At 43.5% G+C, this 16,904-nt stretch overlaps 1 protein-coding gene across 1 annotated transcript in view; it reads left to right on the top strand.

Moving 5' to 3' along the window:
• ALDH1L2 (aldehyde dehydrogenase 1 family member L2) overlaps nt 1–16,904 on the top strand; it is a 51,908-nt gene that overhangs the window by 22,722 nt on the left and 12,282 nt on the right. Inside the window, exons 6-16 of the mRNA XM_030544760.1 lie at nt 982–1,071; nt 3,708–3,842; nt 4,828–4,953; nt 9,121–9,212; nt 10,687–10,831; nt 12,748–12,867; nt 14,192–14,319; nt 14,757–14,907; nt 15,409–15,479; nt 15,600–15,705; nt 16,454–16,541. Coding sequence (XP_030400620.1) covers nt 982–1,071; nt 3,708–3,842; nt 4,828–4,953; nt 9,121–9,212; nt 10,687–10,831; nt 12,748–12,867; nt 14,192–14,319; nt 14,757–14,907; nt 15,409–15,479; nt 15,600–15,705; nt 16,454–16,541 — 1,252 coding nt within the window. The remainder of the gene's footprint in view (nt 1–981; nt 1,072–3,707; nt 3,843–4,827; nt 4,954–9,120; nt 9,213–10,686; nt 10,832–12,747; nt 12,868–14,191; nt 14,320–14,756; nt 14,908–15,408; nt 15,480–15,599; nt 15,706–16,453; nt 16,542–16,904) is intronic.

Genomic DNA, 16,904 nt, shown 5'->3' with positions numbered 1-16,904 from the left:
TAAGAAAAACTTAGAGCCTTTTAGTTTTATTTGTCTACTATTGTAGAGTTATCACACTTGTTAAATTTGTGACTGTGGTCCCAACCCTGTTCTCCTCACTCAGACTCAGTTCATTGGGAATTCTGCCTGAGTAAGGAGAGCTGGATGAGACAACGTCTTCTTTTCTCTGTTGTAAAACCCTGTTGTCATCAGCTTATATCATAGCTATAAAATGTTCTCTGAGCTTAAACTAAAGAGACCACTGAATATCATGGGCTTGGTTCTGTAATAAATATTTTTAAAGTCCATATCATATCCCATAGCAGCAGAAGTGCTAACATAATGCATGCATTGTGTAGGATTACAAGGGCATAGATGGGCTATGCAAAAGGATCCTTAACACAGCCTGATCCATGCATGTTCCTTGCATTAAACTGACTCATTCTTTGAATACCTTGTGTGAATCCCAGGATGTATTAATGTTTCACTTAATAAAGAGTTGATAAAGGGTTAATACATGATTAGGGTTTTAATAATGATTAATCAATTGTTATAGAGTCCCCCAGGGTGCTTATAACTATAAGTAACTCTTTTTACTGATGGGATTGTATCCGTCTCTAACACATACTTCTTGTGTCTTTAACATGAATATAATCTGTCATTTATTAACTCTTTCTGTGAAGGTTCCATTTATAAAAGTTTATAAAGTGGGACCCTTGCATCCTCCATGTGTGATCCTCATACTTATCATATGAATGAGAGACTTTGAAAAGGAAAGCTTGTGCAGAAGCAGTTTTGAGTAAGTTTCATAGTGTCCCAATTTACAACTCTGATGACTAGCCATCTAGAAAATGTGAGTTTTCCTAACCAAGACCCCTTCTAGATTCTTAAATAAACAACTGAAAGAAAGAAACAACTTGTAGCTGTTATTATTGGAAAGAAATGTTATCTTTATTTATAGCGAGATAGGAAAGAATCAGATCATGCATCTTGACTTCCTAGATTTCTTGGGACAAGCCTGCCGAAGCTTTGCATAACTGGATCCGAGGGCACGATAAAGTACCTGGAGCTTGGACAGTGATTGATGGCCAGGTATAGTCTGTGAAATTTAAGTGTTTCCTTACTTTTCACATCATCTTTGTTATTTGATTTTGTAATAAAAGTTACAGATGAGATGCAGCCTCCTTTTGGTGATCACATGTAACTCCTGTTGATAACGATCAGAATATAGATCAAGTCACTTAATAAAATGTATCTGTGAGGGTTGCCCCCCTCCCCCGGGTGCCACTTGTAACTGGGGTACCACTGAGTCTGTCTCACCTACCAGCCTGGGCTCCCTTTACACTATATTGCTGAGGCAAGCCAGCCAAGCTCTCCCTCATGTTTCAGACTGCACTTAACCAGCACACATACAGGTAGGGACACACCCAGCTGCAGCTTTACACATAGATGCTAAGATCAGCTAAGGAACTGCCCAGTACTCAAGTGCACACCCTCCTCTGGAGTGCAAACCCAAAATTATACTGTCTTGCACTGCACTGAGAACTGTACAGCATAAGCTCATGAAAATCATCCCCTCCCTCAATGTGGAGAGAGATATGCAACGCTTTTTGCCCCCCAGTTATGAATTCCACATACCGGGTTTTGGACGAGACAAAAACAAGTTTATTAACTACAAAAGATAGATATTAAGTGATAAGGGATAGAGTCATAGAGTCATAGACTTTAAGGTTAGAAGGGACCATTATGATCGTCTAGTTCAGGGGTTGGCAACCTACGGCACGCGTGCCAAACACGGCACACAAGCCGATTTTGAGGGGCACACTGCTGCGGTCCTGGCCCCCAGCCCCACTCAGCCCTGCCACCCACCGCTCTCCCCTGCGGGGGCAGGAGGCAGAAGCTTGGTTCTGCGGCAGCCTGGCTTCCCCCCTTCCCAACTTCTTCCCCCAGCGTGGTGCTTTCCTGCCCCTCCCGCTCTCCTTCCCTGTGCCAATCAGCTGATGGCCCTAATGAGGGGGAGGGGGAAGAGCGGCAGAGTGTACACAGCTCCGCAGCAGAGACAGAGAAGAGGTAGGGACAGGGCGTTGGGGAACGGGGTGGAACAGGGCATATCCCTTCCAGCCCCCTGCCACGAGCCGCTCAGGGCAGGGGGCTGGGAGCCAGGGCCGGCTCCACGGTTTTTGCTGCCCCAAGCAGCCAAAAAAAAAAAGAAAACCACGATCGCGATCTGCAGCAATTCAGCGGGAGGTCCTTCACTTCGACTGGGAGTGAGGGACCCTCCGCTGAGTTGCCGCCGAATAGGTGGACCTGCCGCCCCTCTCCAGAGTGGCTGCCCCAAGCATCTGCTAGCTAAGCTGGTGCCTGGAGCTGGCCCTGCTGGGAGCACCCCTACGAGCTGAGCACCCCAGCCCTCTGCCCTGACCACCCCACTCAGACTTCTGACCTGCACCCCCCACACACCCAGACCTCTTCCCTGACCCCTGAACCCCTCCACACACTCAGCCTTCTGCCTTACACCCCCCACACCCCCACTGCCCTCTTCCCTGACCCCCCCACACTCCCAGCCTTCTGCCCTGCACCTCCCACACCCCCACTGCCCTCTGCCCTGACCTCTGAACCCCCATACACATATACTTACTTTACATACAACAATAGTTTAGTTATATAATATAGACATATAGAAAGAGATCTTCTAAAAACATTAAAATGTATTACTGGCACGCGATACCTTAAATTAGAGTGAATAAATGAAGACTCGGCACAGCACTTCTGAAAAGTTGCCGACCCCTGGTCTAATCTGACCTCCTGTACAGCGCAGGCCACAGAATCTCACCCACCCACTCCTGTAATAAACGTCTAATCTAACTGAGCTATTGAAGTCCTCAAATCATGGTTTAAAGACTTCAAGGTGCAGAGAATCCTCTAGCAAGTGACCCGGGCCCCGTGCTGCAGAGGATGGTGAAAAACCTCCAGGGCTTCTGTCAATCTGCCCTGGAGGAAAATTCCTTCCCAACCCCAAATATGGTGATCAGCCTAATCCTGAGCATGCGGGCAAGACTCACCAGCCAGACAACCAGGAAAGAATTCTCTGTAATAACTCAGATCCCACCCCATCTAACAGGATAAGTTGGGGGATGGGCGGAGGGTGTAGCAGCCTGCTGGCAGCTGCTGTCCCTTCCTTACAGGTTCTGGTGATGTAGGTAGCCTGTTTAGGGAGTAAGAGGGGCTCTTTGTGCCCTCTTTGGCCCCTTCACAGGTCCACAGCAGTACTCACAGTTGAGTTCTAGTAAATAACATTAGGACATTTTCCAAGCAGACTCAATTTAGTCATTATAATTGTTATTTAATATTTATATTACCATATTGCCCAAAGGCCCTAATCAGGATCTGTGCCCCACTGTGGTAAGCACTGTGTAAACACTGAGATGGATACTGTGTTTGCCTTCCAAAGCTTGCGGTGTAAGAAGACAAGAAACAGGGGTCTGGCCTGGAGTTACGTAGCTGTCACTCACAGGATTTTCCTGGGCTTGCATTTAGGCAAAGACTTGGATATGCTGGGTTGTGACACCCCACAAATAATATAGTCACACAATTTTTGCAGTTTATATGTAACGGGAACCAAAATGACTATTATCTCCCATTAACAGCAGGAAAACAATGTCATTGCATTTTCGGCATGTTGAGAGAGATTTAGAGCTTATGCATCTGTCATTGATTTTGTTTTGTAGATGGTTACTTTCTATGGGTCATCATTACTTGATGGGCCAGTGCCTCCTGGACAACCGTTGGCAATAAAAGGCACTGCAAAACCTGGGCTTATAACCAAAAATGGCCTAGTTCTTTTTGGTAATGATGGAAAGATGGTAAGTGTTCAACAAGATAAATAGTGTAGCTGGAGGGTGGGGCGCATGGGCAAGGGAGGTGAAAAACTGCATGGACTGATCAACATTAGGAGAAAATGTAAACTGTATGGAAATTTCATGCCATTCAAATCCAGATGTAATCTTTGCAATGCTAGTGATAATCAGCCAGGTAATCAGCCATGAAAATATCAATCTTCTATTATTTCATGAAGAGTGCCAAATGCTATTCTGTTCTTTATCTTAGGTATTGTCAGGATCCTGGGTGAGGGTAGGCAGGACTAATGGTGGAGCTTGGGATCCCAGAACTGAAAGCAGGGGTCAGAGCCAGGATCAGGGTTAAGAATCAAGCTGAGGGTTAAGTCAGAGTTATGAGCTAAGCCGAGGGTCGAAAACAGTCAGGAATCTGGCAGATCCTGGGTCTGTGTCAGAGTTCCAGGGGTCGATCTGGAGTCAGAATCCAAGTTAGAGCTGAGATCAGAACCAGGAGTTTACTAACAGAGGAGCTGGGCAGTCATGACAAGTAGCTAAGGATTCTCATTGTTGCCTGGGCACTTGTTGGTACGCCCCATGGACTTATACAGGGACAGGGTGCCAATCAGGGATTGCTGAAACCAGCGTCAGTCAGATTACCCTGGGTAGAACTTCCCACGAACCTGAGCAGATTGTTTGCAGAGACTAACTAGGTTCCAGATGCTACCAGCTGGCAGCATGGGGATGGTGGTTGTCCGGTAACCTTACAGTCCGTGTTCATGTCCCACTGATCCTTACAGGTATTCCCCTACCACCCATCATATGTTCATTTCTATGTACCTATGCTTACTATAGTTTGTGGTGAAGAAAATATTTAAAGATAGCTTTATCACAGATTTGAGATTTCCTACCAGACACTTACTCATTTCATTATTATTTGAATTAACACATTAATTTCTCCTTAGTATGTTTTACAACCTTTCCATCAACTTAAATCATATTCCCTCTTTTTCAGTTGTTGGTGAGAAATCTACAATTTGAGGATGGAAAAATGATCCCTGCATCTAAATACTTTTCATCTGATGAGATGTCTGTATTAGAACTTACAGAAGAGGAGAAAAAGATGGCGGAAGATATCAAGGTAATTCTGTAAACTAGTTCAGCAGGATATTAGTTTACAGAAAAGCATTAAAGACGTCTAGGCACAGACATGATATAACTTTTATTTAAATGTGCAATGTGTATATTTCTTAACAAAATATATACAAAAGTACAAGAATGAATGTTAAGCTATTAAAATTAATTCAGATGTGTTTGGAGATCAGGTTAGGTGTTCACAAATATATATATGGTCCTAGAAACTTTTTCTTTAGATATAAGTGATTGATTCTAAAGACCAAGTGTTGGACCAAGTCAAGAAGAATGGTTTTGGATCATATGTAATGAGTGAGGCAGACGCACTTCAAAGCAGAGTCAGAGCACCAGCACGACTTCTCCCCCCCCATAGTGAGGCCTTCAGACACCAAACAGGCGTTATTTTTTTCATGGAAACATTCATCAGCAAGATTTGATCTTATTTCAAAAACAGAATCTCAGGGCTTCTCTACACTGCTCCGCATTTTGAACCCTGAGGCCATGAAGATCATTGTGCATGAAAGTGCTGTCCTGGACTCCCCTGTGGGGATGCTGGGGGTTCATATTCAAGGTTTCCTGTGACAGAATGCTTAACTGTATTATACTGTTCAGCCACTAAGGGCGGCATGTATGACATCCCATATTTAAGCTAACCTCAGCCATAGGTGGCAGAACTTTAAAGGATCTTAATGAAGACACGTCTCTTGTGTATCTCTCTGAGAAGAAAGCCCTGTAGTCAGTCTTTATCTGATACAGAAGCCTGACCTGCTAGAAGCAGCCGTGTACTGTACCACGTACAAGAAGTACTTCACAGTTCCTGGTTCTTGTTCGTGGAGTCCTCAGACAGGACAACATTAATGTGAACTAGGAACCTTTTAGTCTGCAGCATCCACACGGGAGAGTTGAAGCTCAAAACTTAGGTGCATACTGCTTTTCACACTTCTGTAGTCTGAACTACGGGGCCGTACTATAGACAGACTCAAGCAGAGTCTAAAGTTTTGTCTACACTGACAAGTGAAAGACAAAACTTTTGTAGTTCAGAGGTGTTAAAAAAACACAGCCCCAAAAGACAAAAGTGTTGTCCATGACAGGTGCCGGTATGAACAGCGCTTTGTCGGCAGGAGCGTTCTCCTGCCAACAACGCTAATACCGCTTGTTGGGGTTGGAAGTTTTTTGTCTCGATGAACAGTAGCTACACTGCACGACTTTGAGCGGCACAGCTATAGAAGCACAGCCGTGCCACTAAAAGCTGCATAGTGTAGACATAGCCCAAGAAACAATATTTCTTAGAGATGTGAATTGCCTTATTTGGTTCAGTGGAGACAACTTGAAACCAAATTATAAGAATTTAAACATGCACATTCTCAGCAGTTTCACCCCCATTTTAACAGAAATATCCATCTAATGTATTTATTCTATGGTACTACCTCTCAGCCCCTTCCCCAGTGTCAAAAGTCCCTGCTGTACATACCCAACTACCAAATACTCCAGTCCTCCTGAGCCCACCCTCTTCACACCTCATGGGATCAGTCCCTATACATCTAAAGTGATGCTATTATTTGGAAGATTAAGGTTATAATAAAGATGGGCAAGAAAACTATTGGTATTGCATTGAATTTTGCTGCATTGTTATGCAACATAATATTAGGAGAAATAATTTTCATGCATAACAGGAATCCTTTTATAGTACTACCACTACTAATTATGGAATGTTATGCTGGAAGGTGCTAATGGCTGTCATCAAGTGGGTCTTTGAGCTTTAGATAATTGCAGAGCTGGTTAAAGCTGATGGGTGTGCTAACCACCCTTCTTTCAGGCTAAGGCAAGGGTAGGCAAACTACTGCCCCCAGGCCAGATCTGGCCCACGAGCAATTTTAAGCCAGCCCACGAGCTGCTGCTGAGGAGTGGGATTGAGAGCTGCACAATGTGGCTCAGCCCCACTCTGGCGCTCGGGCCGGGGTGCTAAATCAGGGGCAGTACCCTGTGGTTTGGGCCCACTCCAGCTGAGGTGCAGGGTCTGGGGCCACACCATGCAGCTCCTGGAAACTGCAGCATGGCCCCACTTCGGCTCCTACGTGCTCCAGTGGCCCCCTCCAGTGCTCCAATGGCAGCTGAGGGGCCACTGCCTGTGGACCGGGCAGCATGCAGAGCCACATGGCCCCACCTCCATGTAGGAGTTGGAGAAGGGACATGCCACTGCTTCTGGGAGCCGCTTGAGGTAAGCACCATTTGGAGCCTTCACCCCTGAGCCTCTCCCCACGCCCCAACTCCCTGCCACAGCCCTGATCCCCCACCTGCTTTCCAAACCCCTCGGTCCAAGTCCAGAGCACCCTCCTATACCTCAAACTCCTCATTCCCAGCCCCACCCTAGAGCCCTCACTCCCTCCAGCACCCCAACCCCAATTTTGTGAGCATTCATGACCCTCCATACAATTTCTATTCCCCAGTGTGGCCCTCGGGCCAAAAAGTTTGCCCACCCCTGGGCTAAGGGGAAAGAGCAGTTAAACCCATTTTATGTTACGATTGCCGGAAGTAGTGGGAGACTGCTGCCCAAGATACCTGGCCACATAGCAAAACCTGAGCAGTTTCCTGGGGCTGATTGCAAATGCACAGCCTGAAAGGGATTGCTTGGCAAGTTGTGTGTGTGTGAAAATAAGAAAGCCACCAGGAAGCAAGAGAATGAAGCATGACCTTGAGGGGGAGCAGAGGGACAGAGCTCCTTGGGGCACAGGCTTTTCTGCAGAGGCAGGCTTGGAAAATGTGAACAAAGAAACTGCCTGCTGCTGTTTATTCCTACTGCGTTCGGGGAACCAGGACTTTGTGTACATGCTCTGTAAATGGGCGGCAATTGGGGAGGGAATGGGAGGCATTGCCCCCTCAAACTAGAGGCAACACAGGGGGGAGGACATGGGGTCATGTGCCCCCCAGATTTCTGCCTTCCATTTAGCACAGAGGTTTTCAAACTGTGTGGCTTGCTGTCCTAGGGGGACATGCCCCACAGTTTGAAAACCGTCACCGCCTGCCAGGAGCCAGCAGATCTGAAGCCGGTAGGAGTCGCCTGGCCCACAGCTCTCTTTGCTGTGGAAGCTGGATGCAGGCTGGCTGCCCAGCAGCCCTCCCTGCCCTGCTCCCCGAGCCAGGCCGCCTCTGCGGGGCCAGGCACTCCCCAGGCAGGGGGAGCAGCACAGCTCCGAGCTGCACCCCTGATGTGCTCTTGCTTCTCCTCCGAAGGAGCCTGGCCCAAACCCACATGTCCCCCTCCATGTTCCACCTCTGTTCCTATCTCCCAGATATAAAAATCAAACTACGCCTATGTTTGTAAATAATCAGGATTGCAACCAGAAGACTGGGGGGTGGAAGCTGGCTGTTAAGGGGGGTGGGGAGCAGCGAAGGGAGAGTGAGGAGAGCTACTGTGGCACGATGGAGGACATCCTGTTCCAGGCTGGGAATGGGCATCCCGGCAGTTCTTCAGCAGCTGGTGCCCTGTGAGCCAGTGCTTCCCTGTCCCCAACCCAGGTGCCTGTGCACTCTCCTGCAACCTGGCAGCTGGGGCACATGTTCCTCCCTGGACCTGATATCTCTGCTAGGACCTGTTGTAGATAGAAGACGGGGAGAGGAGAGCTGTCTATTCCTACTTGCTTCCTAACAGCCAGCCTGATCTCCAGCCCCTCCTCAGAGTTCTGCTCTCACCTCCACCTCCAATGCATGCGTGCAGGAGTGGAAGCATAACCAGGTTCCACTCTCACCTCTGTGAGATATTGTGGGAGAGGAAACATATATCAGACAGCACCCACGATATTTCCATTATTGGGGTATGGCCCATAATGTCATTCTGCTGGCCCTGATTGCAGCAAAGAAATCGCTCATTCTCAGATGATTCATAGCATCAGTTCCCCAAATCAAGACAAACCTGCAAAGCCCCACATACTGGCTAACTGCTCAGGTCAAAAGGTCAAACAGTAATTTCACCTGCCACACTAAAAAAATGCAAACTGTATACATGCAAATCATTAGCATGGTGGTTGTAGCAAAAATAGAAGTAATTGATTTTAAAGAAGCCGATGTGTTTAAAAATGTACACGCAGACCTACATTAGTGTCAGTGAACTAATGTTTTATGCCATATGGGGGGGGTTGTTTGTATTAATGCCTCATTTATTTTCTATATTTTTTAGACCATTTGGAAGGGAATTTTGAGCAATGTTGCTGCAATTGAGGATTCTACAGACTTCTTCAAATCTGGAGCATCCTCGATGCATGTTGTCAGGTAACTTTTATATTTTAAATAACCATGTTTCTAAGCAATAAATGAAGGTTGTGACCTTGTTATGGTTCTTACAGTATCTGTGATTTTTCCCTTTCCCCGCTCTTGCCCCGCTTACTCAAGCAGTACTCCCATTGACTCCCATAACATTGTCCTCAATTGGAGTTTTGCCTGAATAACAAGCGCAGGATTAGCCCTAAAACTAAGGGACTATCTTGGCAGATATTTGGGAGCGAGTCTATTGTAGATCTGACAGCTATTCCAAATCTGGGGGCCCAATCCTGCAGCTGCATAGCGAACTCCCATTGAGATCAGTGGGGATATGTACAAGGGGGGTTGAGCCCACTACTCCCATATGGAGTGAGGTCACCATGCTGTATCAGGTCACATTAGTGAGCATCGCTCCTTTCTCTGCCCCGAATGTCCACAGCCATCACATGAGAAGCCCCTGAGAGTTTTACCAAAATCATTGCTATTAATAATCCACCAAATGTAACATGATTCACAATTCCCGAGCGGTACTAAAAGGCCTGAACAATACTTGCATGATGTAACAGTGCTGGGAGCTAGCCGGTTAGCCAGCACTCTGATCTCTCTGGCACTAATTGGTTTCCCCAAGGAGGTCTAAATGAGGAATGGAATGCGCTAATCAGGCTGGGTGAGCTAATGGATTAATTAGCTCATCCTCTGAGGAGTGATTAAAAAGGCACAGGAAGGAAGTGCAAGGGGAGAGGAGCAGGGCTGAGTCCAAGTCAAAACTTAAAGAACTCTCAAGGAAGGGACACCTCTTCTCCTCTCAGATCCTGGGGACACTGCAAATAGCATTGCTGCACAGAACTGTAAAGGGGTTGGGGCAGGAATCTGAACTAAACCACACTGTGTGGATAACTAACTGGTGGAGTCTGAGCAGTTTCTGTGAAGCTAGAAGGCAGGAGCAGAGCATACCTTGTTACACATGACATATGTTTATCATTTGCCTTTTATTCCTAAACTGTTACCTCAGAAAGCAGCAAAGAATCCTGTGGCACCTTATAGACTAACAGACGTTTTGGAGCATGAGCTTTCGTGGGTGAATACCCACTTCCTCAGATCACTTTCATGCATCTGAGGAAGTGGGTATTCACCCACGAAAGCTCATGCTCCAAAACATCTGTTAGTCTATAAGGTGCCACAGGATTCTTTGCTGCTTTTACAGATCCAGACTAACACGGCTACCCTCTGATACTTGTTACCTCAGAGTATTTCAAAACCATTGGGTCAAATTCTGCCCCTAATAACACCTGCACAATTGCTGTGTATAACTGAGGACCCCATGTAGCCCAATGGCTAGCAGTAACACAGTGCAGCTACAGAATAATGGCATGCACACAAAAAAGTCCACACATTCTACACAACCAACCAAAACCCTACTCCACCTTCTAATAATTGACTGTCTCAACAATACTTCAGTGTAAAGTTCAACCTTTGCAATTTTCAGAATGATTGAAGAGATCAAACAAAAATATGGTGGACTTCAGCTGCAGAATGAAGATGTATATATGGCCACTAAGTTTGCAGACTTTATTCAGATGGCTGTGAGGAAACTGAGGGGAGAGGACGAAGAAGAATTAGTCATAGATTATGTAAGCCTTTTTTGGTTTTATTGACATTTTGCACACTTTCTTTGATGGAGTGTTGGTTTCGTTTCTGCAGTTTTCATTTATTTGTGATGGGATGAAGGTGAAATTTGGTGAATGCCATTGCTCATGAAACTAGGAGATCAATAGCAGTGGATGGATTCATGCATATTGCACATGTAGGTATTGTAAACCTCCTTAGAGTGCCTTGCTCATGTATCTCAGTCATCATGCCCACAAAAAAATCTGCTTTTCTGAGGAAAACAGCAACAGACTGTCCTCCAAGGAACCCTAGCATGGGGCGGAGGGGGATATGATAGAGATCTATAAAATCATGAGTGGTATGGAGAAAGTAAATAAGGAAGTGTTCTTTACTCCTTCTCCTAACACAAGAATTACAGGTCACCCAATGAAATTAATAGGCAGCAGGTTTAAAACAGACAAAAGAAAGTATTTCTTCACACAGTGCACAGTCTACCTGTGGAATTCTTTACCAAAGGATGTTGTGAAGGCCAAGCCTATAACAGGATTTAAAAAATAACTAGATAAATTCATGGAGGATAGGCCCATCAATGGCTGTTAGCCAGGATGGGCAGGGATACAAAACCAAACCAAGCTACAATCTTTGCCTAAGCAGCTTCCTCAACTGCGTCAAGCGATGAGCATCTCCAGCCCTTCAGGCAGGAGGATCCACCACTTAGAGAATCAGAGGCTGCTTATCTCTTTGTCCCCAAAGAGATGAATAACAAAGGAGTCCCATTTGTTCCCTTTCATAGTCCAGAAACCTTTTGAAATGTATTCTTTGAAAAGTAAATCAAGACCAAGTTCCTCCCCCCTGCTGCTTGGTCTTTGGGCACCAAGCCCTTTCTTCATCCTCTTGTCAATTTGCTTTCTCAGTTGGCTTGATCACTTTGTTTACCTTAGATGCGAATGTACCTTCGTTATCCTTTGCTTGCGATTAAGCCATGCTGTTTTCTCATAACTAGACCCATGCAGATAGGTAAATCTACATTCCTTTGTTTAGGGCAGGCTTGTTTATTAGCTGCCTCCAAAACATATTACATGAACCTATTTCCAGCACACATACATAAGTTTTTATACACAACTTGTACATACATCATGCAACAATATTCGTGACCAACATGTCACCCGTTTTCATGTGATACCTTACAGGTCCTTGCTTGGCTAAATATTCTGCCAACAGTGTGTTGGGTGAGCCCTTTGCCACTTGGCATAAAGGAGCTCTTAGAGTCACAGTAACTTTAAACACATAACTAGGGACATTGACTTCAGTTGGATTATAAATCTATTTAGTCACACACCTATTTTAATACCTTGCTGGACTGAGGCCCTAATGATGATTTGATCCTGGATATCCACTAGTAAAACCATACAAATTCATTAATCCATTTAATAATTTAGGCACTTCTTCTCCTCAGAGGAAGTACAATTTCTATTTAGTTTTGCCTTAGCGATGGATACTGATAGCCATATATGCATCCTGGTACTTTGTCTGAAAACTGTTTTTGCATATTAAAGTTACAAGTTGTATTAGGTATGTAGTTTTGCGTGTTGCATGTATAGTTTTGCCAACCCCAAATGTTCAAAAATTATAAGATTGGCTTTAAATCACAAGATTAAGTAAAAATAATAGATTTGGCGATTTTTTTATTTGCTTTCTGCTTTTTAAGCCTTTAGGGTGCATCAAGGTCACATTTTGAAGCCTTCTCCATAGCCACAAGGGCTAGAAATTTATTTTTAAATTTTTTTAAAGAATGAAGGCTGAAATCATCACATATCCACTTGACTCCAGAATCTGGTGCTTTAAGGAAAACAGTAATGATCATGAGACTCATGACAAAATCATGAGAGTTGGCAACGATGTAAGACACATTGAAATGCTGAGTTTCTTTCACTGTTAGGTTTCAAAAAATGTTAACAATATGACTGTGAAGATGCCTTACCAGTGTTTTATAAATGGACAGTTTATGAATGCTGAAGAAGGAAAAACATATGACACTATAAACCCAACAGATGGATCAGTGAGTAATTTCTGCATATGATAAATACTGGCTTATTCTGAATACTACATTTCTGGATAAATAATCTAAAACATTACAAGGATATTGCCAAGTTGAAAATCACGTAGTACATTTTAAAAGATTCCTTTACTATTTTACAGTCAAAACTTTAAAAAAATTCTTTAACTTTTAGTTATCTTGAAATGTTAATAATTTAATCTGATTTACTTTTCAGTTTTTATGCTTTTTATTCACTTTTTGCATCTTAGCCTGCATAGTGAAAACTGGCTGATTAATTTCACTGTGTTTATAGTCTTTTTCAAGTCAGTTTCACTAGCAGGTTCTGATACTTTAGCTTAGAGTTGCAGTGTTTGGCTTTGCAGACAAAACAGGGGAATGTTTATATGTTCCTTTAAAAAGTGTTTCCACTGAGATTTTTGTTAGTTTCTTGAGCACATTTCTGTTGGTCAGAAGTTTTGTAAAAGCTTATTTTTACAAATCCTACAGTTTAGGTCAAATTTATCCTGAAAGTGTCCTTTTAAATAGGGTGACCAGATGTCCCATTTTTAAAGGGACAGTCCCATTTCTTGGGACTTTTTCTTATATAGGCGCCTATTACCCGCCAACCCCTGTCCTGCTTTTTCACAATTGCTATCTGGTAACCCTACTTTTAAATCACTTTTAAAAATGACTTCTCAATATGCATTTTTTCCCCCAAAAGTACCAAATCTTGGCTGAGCAACTGTTAACTGAAAAGTTATAAATAACAGCCCTAATTCTGATCTCATATATGGCACTATAAATCAAGAGTAACTGAATTCCGCTTAAGTGAATGGAGCTAGTTGTACCACTATTAATGAGGCAAGAATCAAGTACAGCTTTAGCAGTTTGGTATTATCTTAAGGCATCTTAAATATAAGTGTCCATCTATGGTGATACATATAACAAATATACCATTCCAGGGAGGCAATATCCAGATGGTATTCTAGAATGCTTAGGCATTCTATTGTCGTACCAGACACTAAGCTTTTCCACTTTTTCAATGTCACATCAGTAAGTTCATGTGATAGTTGAAGAAATAAAATAAGGCTTGAGGGTGTGCTCTGTTGTTAGCAGAGTTTGAGGAAAGAAGGATCCAGAATTCTGACTGTTCGCACAGTCCTTCGAATTCCACTTCAGTCAGTGGTGTCTGACCTTTTCTGAACCTGATTGACCCATGTATAATAGGTAGCCATTAGAATATTAAATGTTTGTTTATATTTAAGTAAAAATAAAAAGAGAGAAAGAAAGCATTGTATGTAACACCACTTTAAATGTGAGCTAACACTTAGCTGTTTTGTGACAGATAATAGCAAAGGTGTCTTATGCTTCAGTGGCTGATGTTGACAAGGCAGTAGCAGCAGCAAAAGATGCATTTGAAAATGGTGAATGGGCAAGAATGAATGCAAGGGAAAGAGGGAGATTAATGTACAGGTATGTAAGGGGGGTTGCTATGTTTGCTCATGTTTCTTAACTTTATTTTACTTCCTCTGAAAAATCATGGTATACTCCATCTGAAACTGATGGACTTTCCTTGTCCTATGGCTAGAGTGGCCACATTTCGGAAGGGGGTGAGATGGGAGGGGCTAGGGGTTCTGAGATATGCTTACTTTGACTTGGGTCTCTGCACTGCAGTGTGGATGTCAGACGCTTTTTAAGTTAATGCAAAAATTCCCATTGACTTTATTGGGTGTTTGGCCCTTATTTACGTTACCAAATAGCCAAAGGTCCTAATCCTGAAGTCAGTGGAAATTTTGCCTGAGTTGCAGTAGTTTCAGTCCCACATCACATTTGTAAGTTAGGTACAGTTAGAAGTGTCGTTTCCCAATATTGTTATTTTTGATTCTCATTTGTTGTGTTTTAATTAAAAGACTTGCTGACCTGATGGAAGAACACCAAGAGGAATTAGCAACAATTGAGGCCATTGACTCAGGAGCTGTCTACACTTTAGCTTTGAAGACCCATGTAGGAATGTCTGTGCAAACATTCAGATACTTTGCTGGATGGTGTGACAAAATTCAGGCAAGCAAATATTTGACAGCAATTACGCAAAGTCAGAAATGAATTACGATGCTTCTGCATACTTATTCTTTACTAGTACTGTCTTTTGCTTGTACAGCCCAGAAGAACAACTTTAACACAGGGAAATGAGGCATTCAAAGTTGTGGGTGACCGAATTAGAATTTTACCTAGTAAGAGTCTTCTTGGAAACATGATAGGAGCACATTATGCCTCCTATTGGGAAACAGGAATTTAGAGTCTGACTCGTGATGACAGATAAGCTGGTTGAGAATGTGGAGTGTTATAGAGGAGATGTACCTCATATCTGTGGTAGAAGGGTATACAGCAGCAATATTCCAGCATCTTTCTGTCTCTGGCATCCCATTAACAGAACAAATCTGGCTGTGAAGCCTTCCATGATGGCAATGATTTTTCTGAAACAAACATGGTTAGATAATTGGTACATTTTAGTTTTCCTTTCTAGATATATACATTGTTTGAAATCCATTGTCTTTCTTTTAGGGTTCTACAATCCCAATTAGCCAGGCCCGCCCAAACCATAACCTAACATTCACCAAGAAGGAACCCATAGGGTAAGGTTATTGTCTTCTTCTTAATGACTGCAAACTAGTTTTAACCTTGACAAATAGAAAATCCTTTCAAAATCTGTTATGAAAATGTAACTTTTTTTTCATATTTTTCCCAATCTTAAGAGTCTGTGCAATTGTTATCCCTTGGAATTACCCACTGATGATGCTTGCATGGAAGAGTGCAGCATGCTTGGCTGCAGGCAACACGTTAGTTCTCAAACCAGCACAGGTAAAATCAAAAGGGAAAATGCAAATTAGGGGTGTGATCCTCCACTCATATTCAGGCAAAGCTTCCATTGACTCCATCCATTTACTGACCTGTTGCATGCTGTAAAACATGTAAAATAGTCGCTATTCCCACACTGATACAAGGCACTCCTCTTCACTAGAACTCTCTGCACCCTCAAATTAGAGAATACACCAAAACTTTCTGTTTGTCTATTGATGTCGTCGTTGCATGGAGCTATGGTTAGGGAAGAGGGGGAGAGGAGGTTGCACACAGGGCCAGCTCCAGCTTTTTTGCTGCCCCAAGTGGCGAAGCAAAAAAAAAAAAATGGGAAAAAAGATAAAGCCGCAATCGGCGTCACTTCAGCGGCAGCTCTACTGCGCCACTTCATTCTTCGGCAGCAATTCGGCGGCGGGTCCTTCCCTCTGAGAGGGAGTGAGGAACTTGCTGCGAAAGACCCGGATGAGCAACCTCTTTCCATTGGCCACTCCAAGCACCTGCTTCCTTAGTTGGCGCCTGGAGCCGGCCCTGGTTGCACAGTGAGATGCATGTGTCTCAAAATATAACTAATCTGGGATGTAAACAGAATGCACTCCTTTTTCTAAGGGAATGCCACTTTGTCAGCTTTGTGAAAATATGAATTAATGTAAGATTCATATTGTAACAAGCTAAAATGTATTGCACATTAAATATTGCACGGCATATTTAACTAAAATAACAGACCTAATCTGACCATTGTGTCCATGCTTAGGTCACTCCTTTGACTGCCTTAAAGTTTGCAGAGCTCTCCGCTAAAGCAGGATTTCCCAAAGGCGTTTTAAATATTCTACCTGGTTCAGGTAAAGCATTGATCTAATTATTTTTCTGTACAAAATATAGCTCGGTATGAACTGTAGTAGAGAACAGTTAAGTAAAAGACTGAGGTGAGGTGAAGTTGTTGGTGATCTAGGTTTTTACCTCTGCAGACCTGTCAGGTGATAACTGTGCTGAGTGGACTTCTCCTCCTTCTTAGTGGATCTTTGTCCACGTTACAAAGCTGATACATCATTTCACATGTATTCTCTGAGCTGAATGGGGAATGACTATGAAGCTAGCCAGGAGTGTTTACCCCTTATCTACACATTCTCAGTTCAAACAAAAATACAAAAATCTTCAAAGAACCGTTTATAATACAGAGAAACATAATGCTTTTGATTATAGGA

This window comes from Gopherus evgoodei, chromosome 1 (genome assembly GCF_007399415.2).
Source record: "Gopherus evgoodei ecotype Sinaloan lineage chromosome 1, rGopEvg1_v1.p, whole genome shotgun sequence".
NCBI lineage: Eukaryota > Metazoa > Chordata > Testudines > Testudinidae > Gopherus > Gopherus evgoodei.
Note: the sequence above shows the minus strand (reverse complement) of the source record. Positions and strands in the feature narration are given on the sequence as shown.